This window comes from Bombina bombina, chromosome 9 (assembly GCF_027579735.1).
Source record: "Bombina bombina isolate aBomBom1 chromosome 9, aBomBom1.pri, whole genome shotgun sequence".
Lineage (NCBI taxonomy): Eukaryota > Metazoa > Chordata > Amphibia > Anura > Bombinatoridae > Bombina > Bombina bombina.
Window position 1 is genome coordinate 52,142,720 of NC_069507.1, and position 14,739 is coordinate 52,157,458.

The window sequence follows — 14,739 nt, forward strand, 5'->3', positions numbered from 1 at the left end:
TTGCTGTGTTTTAAGATGGGTTCCATAGAGGCTGTCTAAGACTATTCTTATCATGGTCCAAATGCCTCAGCAATTGAGGATTAATTTGCAAATTTAGTGGATTAGAATATGCAAATGTATTCAACCACATAATATGTCCATTATCATAGTTGTCTGTGTTGAAATTTTGCCTAAAACCCATATCAAGAGACACTAAATTCAAAATTAAATTTCCATGATTCAGATAGGGATTACAATTTAAAAAAAAAAAAAACAACTTTACAATTTGCTTCCATTATCAAAATGTGCATAATCTTTTTATGTGCACAATTTATGAGGCACCAGCTCCTACTGAGCATGTGTGAGAGTACTCAGTATATATGTGTGTGTGTGTGTGTGTATATATATATATATATATATATATATATATAGTTATTGCCTGATGGCTGATGGCTGTCACATGATCCAGGGGGAGGGAAAATGGAAGTCTGAAATTTGCCATAATGATAACTACTACTCATTTGAAATTCAAAGTAATTGCTATTGCATTGTCTTTTTATTATTAACAGTATTTGTCTATTATGCAGTTCTTCTGTATTTAATGGTTCTTTAAGGAGCATAGTGGTAGCAGAGAACACAGTAAATAACTAAGTAATAAAACCAATCCATTTGTATGAAATTGTAGATTTACACATCATTATAAACATGCTCATTTATACTATTGTACCGGATCATTTCCATTTTTGTACTCTCTGCCAGTCCCACAAGGGTTAAACCTTTTACAAAATGTTCTTCAGTAAAAAGATAAAAGCATGGATGTAGTGGTCAAAGTCTCTCAAAGATTCCCCCTCTCTTCTTGCCTTACTGGAATTTACAGCATCTTGTCTGCTCACCAGTGTCTGACTCACTGCTCCTGTTTCTATAACCCAATCTTTATCCTTATAATTTCATATTATATAAACAAACAGCAAATACACAACATATCGATTTATCACTATAGCGAATCATGTCAGCTCGACATCGCTAAATGCGGACAGCATATGCTATCCGCTTTTAACATTGCACAAGCATTTCTGGTGAACTGCTTGTGCAATGCCGCTCCCTGCTCACTGGCGGCCTATCGGCCACTAGCAAGGACTGTCAATCATCCCGATCGTATTGTATCGGGATGATTTCAATCCACCACCTATATGCAATGCCCTGGTACTGTTGCACCATTGTAGCTTACTGACCTGGCCCTAGGCCCTGCTGGCACTGTAAATACTAGGTGTGCCAGTAAAATACCAGCCAGGTGAAAACTCTAGTGTCCAATGGCATGATAGGGTGAAATGAGGGCATAGCCAGGCATTTATGACAGGATATAGGAGGTGCTTAGTTTCACATAAAGAGAAGAGAGTCTAGGGACAGCAGTACAGACTCCCCAAACCATGACCATCTCGCAAAATTCTAGACATGAGAGCTCTGAAGATCATTTCTAATCTTAAATAAAGAGGTGTTATGTGCACTCTGTGCATATACATGAGGATATAGACTGCAGATAGCAGATTGTAAAATAGACCCTATCACAGAGGCAAGCATTTAATATTAGCATGTTATCTAAACAATATCTACTTTCAAGCAACCTATGATCTGATACACAGCCCAGCACTTCCAAATCATGTCACAGGCTCAGATTTATTCATTTTTTTTAATTAAACATCACATACAGTGCAGGGCAGGAATTAATACTCACTGCAGCAGGTCTCTCTAAAAAAAGACGGATGCAATAACTTCCAAAGTAGCCGTAAATCACACAATGTCCTAGAATATTAATTGGCAGCCTCTCCATGCTCCTCATAGTCAGGGAACATAGAGAACTATGGTTTGTGATTTTGCCCTGGAGGCTAAAGGGCAATAAAATATGGCTCACATTAACCTTTTGTTGCCCTTATGGCTGAAAACAGAATTGAAACCAAAATTTAGAGGCTTCATAAATGCAGTGCTAGAATGTACTAGAAATGGCACTGAAAAAGTTATGTTAAAGCTATCTTTGTTGTATCTAAAAAAGGGTATTTTCAAACATTTTACATTCTTTAAATTGATTTCTTTGAGCTTGTGGGGTGTGTAATTAGCTACAATTAGAGCTTGGGGAGTTGTCCTTATTAGCCAGTAAGCAATCTCTACCAAGGGATATTTATAAAAGGTCTGGCGGACCTGATCCAACAGTGCGGATCAGGTCCACCAGACCTCGCTGAATGTGGAGAGCAATAAGTTCTCCGTATTCAGCATTGCACCAGCATCTCTTGTGAGCTGCTCGTGCAACGCCGCCCCCTGCAGATTCACGGCCAATCGGCCCGCCAGCAGGGGGATGTCAATCAACCTGATCGTACTCGAGCTTGATAAATGGGCCCCCTAATGTTTTTTCCATGCAAGAATTAATTGTAGTGTTTTTTTTTTTTTAAATGATGCTCTTTCATATGCACAATATAATTTAATGTGCTTTAGCCTTAATTCTGTGAGAAAAAAAAGTGTCAGCATAACATTTTTTATAGTTTACATACTCACACCAGCTAATTAATTAATTTAGTAGCAATACATGGAGTTTGTAATGCAGGCCCCAGGGTAAACTCAAAAAGCAGAGAGACACAATCAACTAAAAATAATTGAAACTTAAAACAACTCTGTGTTTGCTTAATGGGATAAACGCAACTGAGAATGCAGCTTCTTGTAACTCACTGTGTTTTAAAAACATTTGAGATACAAAGGGCTAGATTACAAGTGGAGCACTAAATTATTGCCCATGTGCGTGAGCGCAATAATTAACCAGCCATTACAAGTGGCTGGTTATTGCTACCGCAAGCTCACGGTAGCAATTAGCGCTCCAAAAATTAACCAGAGATTAGATCTCTAGTTAATCTTCTAAAGTGGCCCCAAATGCACTCAAATAGAGGGCATTGTTGATTTCTATTTTAAAAAAATCTAGCATTTTTTTTTATTTAAAAAAAAAAAAAAAAAAACTGCACTTAGGCAGTTTGGGGCTTTAAAGTTGGTGGGAGTGGGGTGTTAGAAAAATAAAAAGATTGGAGTCTATGGGCACTGTGTGTTCCCATAGACCGCAATGTAAATAAATATGTATATGATTATATACATATATATTTATGTGTTAATATGTCTATATAAACATATTAACACATAAATATATATGTATATATTATTCACATACACATATATTTAAAATGCTGCCCATCGCTGCGTTACTTACCCCCTTTGCTGCGCGAGGTTCTGATGACTTCTGTAAGGAACAAGGCTCTCATAGGAGCTTATGGAAGTGCGCTCTCATAAGTGCAATGCTTCCTAGCAATGCAAACGCAAGCTTGTGCTTGCTTTGCGATTAAATTGTAATACCAGCACACATTATCGTACCCAATACCCAACCAACCTCCCAAAATAAAAAACCTAACTCTAAAAAAAACCTAAGATACCCATTGCCCTGAAAAGGGCATTTGTATGGGCATTGCCCTTAAAAGGGCATTCAGCTCTTTTTCATTGCCCTTAAAATGGCATTAAGCTCTTTTAAGAATGCCCAAAACCCTAATCTAAAAATAAACCCACCCAAAAAAGTTTAATAAAACCTAACACTAACCCCTGACGATACACTTACAGTTTTTAAAGTCTGGACATCCATCCAGGCGGCATCTTCTATCTTCATCCCGGCGGTGCTGAGCGGATCCATCCTGAAGACAACCGGCGTGAAGCATCCTCTTCATACGGTCGCTGCCATAAACTGGATCTTCAATGCAAGGGAGCCTTTTCAAAATGGCGTCCCTTGCATTCCTATTGGCTGATTTTATTTTGGAAATTCAAATCAGCCAATAGGATGAGAGCTACTGCAATCCTATTGGCTGTTCAAATCAGCCAATAGGATGAGAGCTACTGAAATTCTATTGGCTGATTTGAATTTTAATCTTCCATTAAAGATTCCGTTATACGGCGGTGACCGTATGAAGAGGATGCTCCGCGCCCGATGTCTTCAGGATGGATCCGCTCCACGCCGCCAGGATGAAGATAGAAGATGCCGCCTGGATGAAGATAGAAGACGCCGCCTGGATGGATGAAGACCTTGCCACCTGGATGAAGACTTCGCCGAATGGATGAGGATGGATGTCCAGACTTCAAAAACTGTAAGTGGATTGTCGGGGGTTAGTGTTAGGTTTTTTAAACTTTTTTTGGGTGGGATTTCTTTTTTAGATTAGGGTTTTGGGCATTCTTAAAAGAACTAAACGCCCTTTTAAGGCCAATGAAAAAGAGCTGAATGCCCTTTTAAGGGCAATGTCCATACAAATGCCCTTTTCAGGGCAATGGGTAGCTTAGGTTTTTTTTTAGAGTTAGGTTTGGGGGGTTGGTTGGGTGGTGGGTTTTACTGTTGGGGGTCTTTGTATTTTTTTACAGGGAAAAGACCTGATTTCTTTAGGACAATGCCCTACAAAAGGCCCTTTTAAGGGCTATTGGTAGTTTATTGTAGGCTAGGTTTTTATATTATTTGGGGGGGGGGGGCTTTTTTATTTTGATAGGGCTATTAGATTAGGTGTAATTGTTTTTATTTTGGATCATTTCGTTTTTTATTTTTTGTAATTTAGTATTTTTTATTTTTTGTAATTGTAGATTTAATTTTTTTAGTAGGGTTGGGTTTTTTAATGTGAAATTTAATTATTTTAATTTGTAGTTATTTTAATTTAAGTATGATAGTAATGTTAGTTTAATTTAAAGTTTAAATTTAGGTTTTTTTAAATTTCCCAGTTAAGTTTTTATTTATTTTAAGATAGGGATCTTGTAATTTTAATTTAAAGTTAGGGGGTTGTTAGGTTTAGGGGTTAATAGTTTAATTTAGTTTTTCACGATGTGAGGGGCTGGTGGTTTAGGGGTCAATAGGTTTATTTAGTGATAGTGATGTGGGAGGCCAGAGGTTTAGGGGTTAATAACTTTATTTAGTTGTGGCAATGTCGGCGAGTTGTGGAACAGGGGTTAATATCTTTATTATATTGTGGGCGATGTCGGGGAGTGGCAGAATAGGGGTTAATATCTTTATTATAGTGTGGGCGATGTTGGGGAGGGGGGGAATAGGGGTTAATAACTTTAGTATAATGGCAACGATGTTGGGGATCGGCGGAATGGGGGTTAATAAATTTTATTAGTGTCAGCGATGTCGGGAGCCAGAGATTAGGGGTTAATAAGTTCATTATAGTGTTTGCGATGCGTGAGGGTCTTGGTTAATAGGTAGTTAATGGGTGTTAGTGTACTTTGTAACACTTTAGTTATGAGTGTTTTGTAACAGTTTTGTTGCCTAAATCTCATAACTACTGCTCTCAGATTGCGAAACGGATCGTGTCGGTATAGAGTGTAACGCAAGCATTTTAGCCTCACTGCAAAACTTGTAATGGCAGCGCTATGGAAATCCCACACAAAAACATCATTTTTTTGAGTGCGGGACTGACGTTGCGTTACAGGCTAAAAGGCTTGCGGTACAGCTATACCGACAAGACTCGTAATGGCTGCGTTGCTGTTTTAACGTTGAATTGGCCATTTTTTCAGCCTTAAAACACGAACGCAAAACTCGTAATCTAGGTGTTTATAAAGGAGAAATCTCCTGAAATATATCTGCTCTAATAGACATTAAAAAACTCAATCAACAAGGGAATCCCCCAATTTTATGAACAAACAAGTCTCTTTGGGCCTTATTAGTAAGTTTAAGTCGTATGTAGCCAAGAAAAGTGTCCACATCTGGAAGTTTAATGGGATATTCCAACCAAAATTGGAATCCACATGGATTTATTTCAGTTTTGAATAGAAGTATTTTTGTAATATAAATGTATTAACAAAATGCCTCTAATAAAAGCTATAGCAGTTTCAAAAGTGTATTTAAGTATGCACCGTGCACCAGCATTTTAAACATAACACTTGCTGAGAGAGTCTAAGGTGCTTGTACCATATCGTAATGACTCAATTTGTTAATGGCTGACATGATAGAATCCCCACTGGTGCACTGAGCAGCTGCAGTATTTAACCCCTTAAAGATTGGGAATTGTAGAGAAAATGTTTAGCATTTAAGATGTATCATCAAGTTAACTTGATGATACATCTTTGCTTTTTTTATTTACCTATGCAACATACATATATATTACATATATATATATATTAAAAGAGCTTTCAGTGGATAACAGTCTCAACTAGCTATTTAGTCACAGAATTAAGAAATGATTATAGATGTATACTATACTACTGTATATTGTATAGTATTTTTGTAATGATATCATTTGAACATTATTTAATAAAGTGTTAGCTTTCAGTACTTTTAAACACAAATATCTTTGTCAACACTAGTAAACAAAAACAGTAAATCCAGAAATATTCTGGTCCAAAGAGGGCTTGAAATATGTCACTATGAGCCAATATTTTTAAACACCCAAAACATTAAGTTAAAAGAAATCCTGATTTTTTTTTTTAAGATCTAGAACTTGAAAAGTTCAATGGATATCTTAACTTGATGATACATCTTAAATGCTTTCTTAAAACCAATATTCCCAATGTAGAAACAAGATAAAGAACATGGATTAAGTTGGATCAGCCTTTCAGATCTTTAAGAAGAATTTCTTCCTGTATAGAAGGTAGGACACTAAAACCCAGATAGCTGTGCCGAGTACATCTTGTGCAACAACTTCATAATGTGTGTTCATGTCCTTCATTTGCCATTTGAAAGGGAAATAAGAGGCTAGAAGGGAGTGTCCAATATATACAAATATGGAGTTCAGTCCTGAAAAAAAAGAAAAGAACAAACTGTGGTTACAAGTTATTATTAAATATATTTTATTTTGTCCTTACATATGTATGATGCATATTATGTACTACATTTTACTTTTTGTTCAAACTATGGGGACGATTTATCAATGTCTGGTGGACATGATACGCTGTAACGTATCATGTCCGCCAGACATCGCTGAATGCCGACAGCAAACGCTGTCGGTATTGCACAAGCAGTTCTAGTGAACTGCTTGTGCAATGCCACCCCCTGTAGATTCGTGGCCAATTGGCTGCTAGCAGGGGGTGTCAATCAACCCGATCGTATTCAATCTTAAGACCGTTGCTTCTTAACTGCTGTTTCAAGTGAGCCTGAAGGCTTGCGCGGAAACAGGGGAATAGGGGTAATACGGTCGTTCATAAATCGGCCCCTATATCCGATGTTCCACAACAATTCAATATCTGATGTTCCACAACAATTCAATATTGATATATATTCAAAAACCATTATCTTTATGTGCTTGCTGAAAAGCACATATCTCAGAATACTCTGAACCCAAACTCCCCACCCCAAACTGAGCTTTTTCTTGGACTTCAAAATACAACACTTAACTACAAGCTTATTAGACCCTAGACCAAAATAATTCAACAAGCATTGCATATAAAATTCTGTTCTTGTATTACTCCCATGCTTAATGGTCTGCACTGCACCAATACTGCAATAAATTTGATATATTTACATATGTATGATGCATATAATGTACTACAATTTTTTGTTGTTGTTCAAACTGTGAGGCCGAATTATCAATGTCTGGAGACATGATATGCTGTAGCGTATCATGTCCGCCAGACATCGCTGAATGCCGATAGCATACACTGTCGGTATTTAGCATTGCGCAAGGAGTTCTAGTGAACTGCTTGTGCATTGCCACCCCCTGCAAATTTGTGGCCAATCGGCTGCTCGCAGGGGGTGTCAATCAACCCGATCGTATTCGATCGGGTTGATTGCTGACCGCCGCTCAGAGGCGGCAGATCCAGTTAAGGAGCAGCAGTCTTAAGATAGCTTCTTCTTAACTGCTGTTTCCCGCGAGCCTGAAGGCTTGCGCAAAAACAGAGGGAATAGGGGCAATACGGCCGTTCATAAATCGGCCCCTATATCTGATGTTCCACAACAATTCAATATCTAATGTTCCACAACAATTCAATATCTGATGTTCCACAACAATTCAATACGGATATACTGTATATTCAAAAAACATTATCTTTATGTGCTTGCTGAAAAGCACAAATCTCAGAATACTCTGAATCCAAACTCCCCACCCCAAACTGAGCTTTGTTTTGGACTTCCAAATACAACACTTAACTACAAGCTTATTAGACCCTAGACCAAAATAATTCAACAAGCATTGTATATAGAATTCTGTTCTTGTAGTACACCCATGCTTAAGGGTCTACACTCCACCAATACTGCAATAATTTTGATATATACTGTACATATACACAACTCTGGCTTTCTCTGGTTTTACTATTTATAGGTTTGTGTTTGAGTAAAATTTAATTTTTTGTTTTATTCTATAAAATATTGACAACATTTCCTCCAAATTCGTGGACTTGAGTGTCCCTTTAACTACTGGATATTTAAGGCTCTTGTCATAAGTATAGCCAGTAGCAGACCTACTCAACAGACCCCCACAGACACAGACGCGCACACTCACACATATACACTCTGCACCAATGGTACAACATTGGAATAATCTTGCATTGACAAGCACAAGGTGTTTAGGCATGATGGTCATTGTTATAGTTGGGGTGATGGTGGTTTGGGGTGTAACCGAAGCAATGCACTGCAACCTTATCTAGGACCCAAGTTATTAACACAGCTTGCTCAAGCAGCAATGTAAATCATGACTTTATTGTGACCAACATATATTCACTATGGTAACATTAAAGACACATTTAAGAATCTGTAATATTATTGACCTGGCAACATATTTATAGGTTAATTATGGCACAATTTGAGGTATGATATAATTAAGTAAGTCAGTGCTGCTATAGTATCTTTACCTAGACTCAATATCTAGTTTTGCGACTTACAGTATATTGCTGCATATAAACCAATGCATACGCTGTACTGGAACTTGTAGGCTGTGCTACTGTGTGTCTAATTAAAGTCAAACAAGAGATATGTAGGCCACTCACTGTGGAATTCTATATCTCACTGAGTTAAATAAATGTCAAGAGTTTCACTGACGCTTTCTGTGCAAAGAACTGTATAACCTCTGCTCTCAGCCAATACACAGGAGGTGACATGCTGAAAAATAAGGACTGCGTGTTAGTACAAAATACAACAGGTCATGACAGTCCCCTGAGAAATTATATTATCAGAGAAAAGGGTATTTCTCTAAATTAAAAAAATATTCTTTTCTTTTTACAAATACAATGATAACGAGGAAATAAGAACACTACTTAAAGGGACAGAAAGGTCAAAACTGAAATGTGCACGAATGCATTTCAGGTTTAAATAGAAGCATTTTTACAATATACTTCCAATAGCAAAAAATGCTTCTAGTAAATTGTATTACTGAATCAGTGGCATACGCATATATGCCACGTGTGACTAGAGGATTAGGCTTCAAACACCAAACCTGTTCAGAACGCTGGCGGTGGTTTGTATTGCAATGGAGTAGACTCATTTTGTGCCATACAAGCCACTGCTAACTCTCTGAGAATGTGTGGTATTAATGCTGGTGCACGGGGGGTACTCACAGCAAGAGCATATGTGCGTATGCTGCTGAAAACAGTAATAACTTTTATTAAAAGTATACTGCAACAATGCGTGTATTTATAATTGAAATATGCACAGTTTTAACCTTTTAATCCTTTTAATTATCATTTGTTTTTGTAACGTGCCAGCAAATTTTGCAATGCTATACAAGAAGTACAGTAATACAACATAGTTCCCAAAAATTAAGGCAGCATACTGCCCAACCACCCCTCATCCTGCAGTATTGTCATGGGATAGGATGTCTGGCCTGCTTCCCACATGCGGCCTCTTGGTGTCCAGATTTAAAGGGCCACTAAAGTCAAAATTAAAGTTTTATGATTCAAATAAAGCACACAACTAAAAAAACTTTCCAATATACATCTGTTATCAAGACGTGCACATTTGTTTTTATATGCACACTTTATGCGGCTAAAGCCCTTACTGAGCATGTGCAAAAGTGCACAGTATATAAATATATGTATTTTGTGATTGCTTTATGATATGGGGGAAGGAAATTTGGATTAACTTTGAAATTTGCCAGCAAATATTCTACTGCTCATCTCAAATTAAAATTATATGCAATTGCATTGTCTTTTCTTTGTGTGTTTGTCAGTTATTCATTTATACTGTATTTAGTGGTCTAAGAGACTGCCTGAGCCACACCCACCGTGCCCTACCCATGACACAAACTCTTTTGGCTTTGCCCCGCCCACAAAACGCCTGCATAGTGCAAAGCCTCTGGGAAATGTTAGTAGGTATGTGGTGGTGACGCTTGTTTGGGCTGACTTTACTCAATTCTCTAAAAATGGGAACTGAATCTGTAAGTCCTGGCAATTTGCCTCCTAGAAAGTAATGAAACACTGAATCTCACAAGGAGAGTGAGTGTGATTGGGAATACCCCACTAAAGACAGTAGTGTAGCATAAGTAATACTTATATAATAAAGAGATAAAGCAAAAGCACTAAGTTTGAATTTCAAATGAGTAGTAGACAAATGTCAGTTAGTTTTTCCTTCCTAATGCATCATGCGACAGCCGTCAGCCAATTACAAAATGCATACGTATAGCCTATGAATATTGCTCAGTAGGTGATGGTGCCTCAGAAAGTGTGCATATAAAAACATTGTGAGCATTTAGATAATGGAAGTGAATTGTAAACTTTAAATATGTGTGCTCTATCTGGATTATGAAAGTTTAATTTTGGCTTGACTGTTCCTTAAAAAGCAACATTTTTCTTGAAGCACACCCAAATGAAATGACTCTGTTTTTAGCATATTACCTTGCACATTCTGACTTATAGAAACAGTAACATTACAAGATATTTCTGTTGTCTCGCTATAGAATAACATATCGGTCAAGTTTAAACATTTAGAGGACTTAAAATCTGGGCTTGAGTCCACAGCTGACAAGGCTAGAATCAGTTATTTTGCTAGTAAAGAGTGAATTGTTTAGCAGTTCCTATCTGTTAAAGCCGACTAGAGAAAGACATGTAGCAGGGTTAGCCTTGATAAGTCTGCAGTCTTCTCTTTTTTAGTTCTGAGAATTACAAAACCCTAAATTTTCAGAGCTAAATGAAATAAAAAGGGGCAAAATGAATCATAAAAATATATTGCTAAACCTTTTATATTAAAATCTTATAGTGCTTACTGTTCCTTTAATAGGATGAAACAAATTAAGAGGGATCCTTTATGCGCTTGACCCTATGTGATAAGGTGTACAAACACTTTTTCACTTGGGAACTACTGTTTTTCACATTCTTCCAATTCCTAGTTTAAAAGTTTGTAGTGAGCCAACTTGTCGCCTTTATTTACAGCAGTGACGGTCAACTTGCTAACACATAGGGTCCACCAATCAGTATTTGAGAAGCCTTGAAGGATATGAAACCCAATTTTTTTTTCTTTCATGATTCAGAGAGAGCAGGTTATTTTACGCAACTTTCTAATTTACTCATATTATCAGTTTTTCTTCATTCTCTTGATATCTTCATTAAAAAACCAGGAATGTAAGCATAGGAGCCGGGCAATAAAATTGCATGCTCTATCTGAATCATGGAAGAAAAAATGTGGGTTTCATATCCCTTTAAGGGCCTCATATTAATATATAGATATCAAACACACAAATAATATATTTCCAAAAATTTACGACTGCCATATCCCTTTAATTGGGGGGGGGGGATAAGTAACTGTTCCCCGGAAAATGTTCTGTCTCCCTGCATGGTTTCCTTAGATGTCTGACTAATCAGGGGTCGGGCACCCAACACAAATCCCATGACCAATGTTTTGCCTTACTCAAACTCTAAAACGGAGCTCAAACACTCAAACCAAAATGGCTGCCACCAACAGTTGAACACACATTCAAATAATAAAAAGACTCTTGCAGGAGCTACTCAAAGACAAAAATGATAGAGCTAAAGTGATTAAAGCATATACATATAACATAATTACTTTATTTTTAGCCTCTGGGTGATCCCCCCCCCCTCACTAACCACACTACAGACTATAATAATACAGCACACCAGATCACCATAGTGCGTATCAGTTAATAAACATGGCCTCGTGTCTACATATATTTACTCACTGTTGAAATAAAAGCTTAGCCTGAAAACATTACTGTCATAAAATACAAGCTCAATTTAAAATCACATAAGTTAATAAAATGCCCTGAATCTACCCTTTGTGATTAAATGTGACTCTTACCTGGATAGATAAATGGCTGCCCTCTCCACCAGCCCTTCACATCAATTACATAAAACATCAATCCAAGCAGAAGAAATGAGAAACAGCTGAGTGTTGTGACATAAGAGAGGGACCTGGAATTAAACACAGTAAACTTTAATCCATCTGTGAATCTCCTGTGCTAAAGACAGAAAACTAATGGAAGAACACAAGAAATCTATCAGCCATAGAGACAAACATATCAGCACTGTGAAGTTATCTATGATTTATTATATCGCTTGTGACACTTGGTACAGTGGTTAGATATTTATTACTAATCCCACTGGACTCCGCATCAACCAGAGATAAAAAGATATTCCAATTGTTCCCATTTTAAATTAAAAAAGTCAGATAAGCTTCATATTTTCCTTCTCTTGGGCTTTTATTTGCGCATTTTTTATGTGCATTTAGGTAATAAGGTTAAAGGGAAACTGTACTCAAAAAAATTCTTTTGTGATTCACATAGAGCATGCATTTTTAAGCAACTTTCTAATTTACTCCTATTATCAAATTTTCTTCATTCTCATGGTATGTTTATTTGAAAAGCAAGAATGTAAGTTTAGATGCCGGCCCATTTTTGGTGAACAACCTGGGTTGTCCTTGCTGATTGGTCAGCACCAATAAACAAGTGCTGTCCATGGTCCTGAATCAAACATTTGCTGGCTCCTTAGCTGAGATGCCTTCTTTTTCAAATAAAGATAACAAGAGAACAAATTAAAATTGATAATAGAAGTAAATTAGAAAGTTGCTTAAAATTGCATGCTCTATCTGAATCATGAAAGAAAAAATGTGGGTTCAGTGTCCCTTTAAGGTGACATTAAAGGGATATGAAACCCCAAAATGTTCTTTGGTGATTCAGACAGGACATACAATTAAAAAAAACGTTTCTAATTTACTTCTATCATCAAATTTGCTTTGTTTCCATGATATTCTGAATTGAAGAGATACCTAGGTATGCATCTTAAGCACTACATGACAGGAAATAGTGCTGCCCTTTAGTGCTCTAGCAAATGGATAACATTCTCACAAAACCGCTGCTCCAGAAATAGGTCGGCTTTTAAGCTTATATCTCTGCATTTCAACAAAAGATACCAAAGGAACAAAGAAAAATTATTAATAGAAGTAAATTAGAAAGTTGTTTAAAATTGCATGCTCTGTCTTAAAAGAATAGTCTAGTCAAAATTAAACTTTCGTGATTCAGATAGAGCAGCAATTTTAAGCGACTTTCTAATTCACTCCTATTATCAATTTTTCTTTGTTCTCTTGGTATCTTTATTTGAAAAAGCAAGAATGTAAGCATAGGAGCCGTCCCATTTTTGGTTGAGCATCTGGGCAGCACTTTCTGATTGGTGTCTAAATGTAGCCACCAATCAGCAAGTGCTACCCAGGTTCTGAACCAAAAATGGTCCGGCTCCTAAGCTTACATTCAAATAAAGATACCAAGAGAACGAAGGCAAATTGACAATAGGAGTAAAATAGAAAGTTGCTTATAGTAGCATGCTCTATCTGAATCTTGAAAGTTTAATTTTGATTAGAGTGTCCCTTTAATCATGAAATAAACATTTTGGGTTTTATATCTCAACTAAATATTTACTTGCTAAAACAACATATTTTGTACATAAAGTTATTATTTTTTTTATTTAATATTGAAGAATTCAAGGAATGCATGTTGTATATCTAAGGAATCATTAATCCTCAAACCTCTGTGGGTTCAGTCATGAATTTAGAGGGCATTTCAAGATACAATAAATATTCTCTCATCTTGTTTGTTTTGTAATGAGTTGCAACCCTCTCAGGCAGTTGAAGGGTTAAAGCGTAATTATAATACAAAAAATGATATGGTCTAATTCATTAGAACATGTAACTTTTGCATTGCCAATCACTTCCTTACCATGTAACCATGTATTTAACCCCTGCATGCATTGCAGCTTCCAAACAGAAACCAGCTGGTGATTGGTACCTACATGTGACTGCCACTCCTGATTGGCTCACTGGCAGTATACTGCAATACATGTCAGGCTGCAGCCCTAGTTCTTACCGTTCAGAGATTTTTTGAAGGTTAAATATTTAAAGGGATACTAAACCCACATTTTTTATTTAATGCTTCAGATAGAGCAAGTGATTTAAAGCAACTTTCTATTTTACTCCTATTATCAATTTTTCTTTGTTCTCTTGCTAACTTTATTTAAAAAGCAGGAATGTAAAGCTTAGGAGCCGGCCCATTTTAGGTTCAGCACCCTGGATAGCGCTTGCTTTTTAGTGGCACTGGCTACATTTAGCCACCAATAAGCAAGCGTAACCCAGGTTCTGTCTTTAAGTTTCTCTTAGCCCCTGCCAAGTGCTGGGCCTGAGGAAATGGGAGAATGCTTGGTAACGCAGTGAAGCAAAAATTTCCATCGTGCCGCCTGGCTCAGTCCACCCTTGATCTAAAGCTACCTGGGTTGGCAAGATTAAAGGGCTATGATATCCAAATGTTTAAACACTTGAAAGTGATGCAGCATAGCTGCAAAAAG

The 14,739-nt window shown here is 37.0% G+C and overlaps 1 protein-coding gene across 1 annotated transcript in view; it reads right to left on the reverse strand.

Annotated features, from left to right (window-relative positions):
- Positions 1 to 6,584: 6,584 nt before the first annotated feature.
- The window catches only part of LOC128640395 (heparan-alpha-glucosaminide N-acetyltransferase-like), a 623,176-nt gene continuing 615,021 nt past the window's right edge, over positions 6,585 to 14,739 (reverse strand). Inside the window, exons 19-20 of the mRNA XM_053692886.1 lie at positions 12,209 to 12,321; positions 6,585 to 6,766 (exon numbers count right to left, since the gene is read on the reverse strand). Coding sequence (XP_053548861.1) covers positions 6,585 to 6,766; positions 12,209 to 12,321 — 295 coding nt within the window. The remainder of the gene's footprint in view (positions 6,767 to 12,208; positions 12,322 to 14,739) is intronic.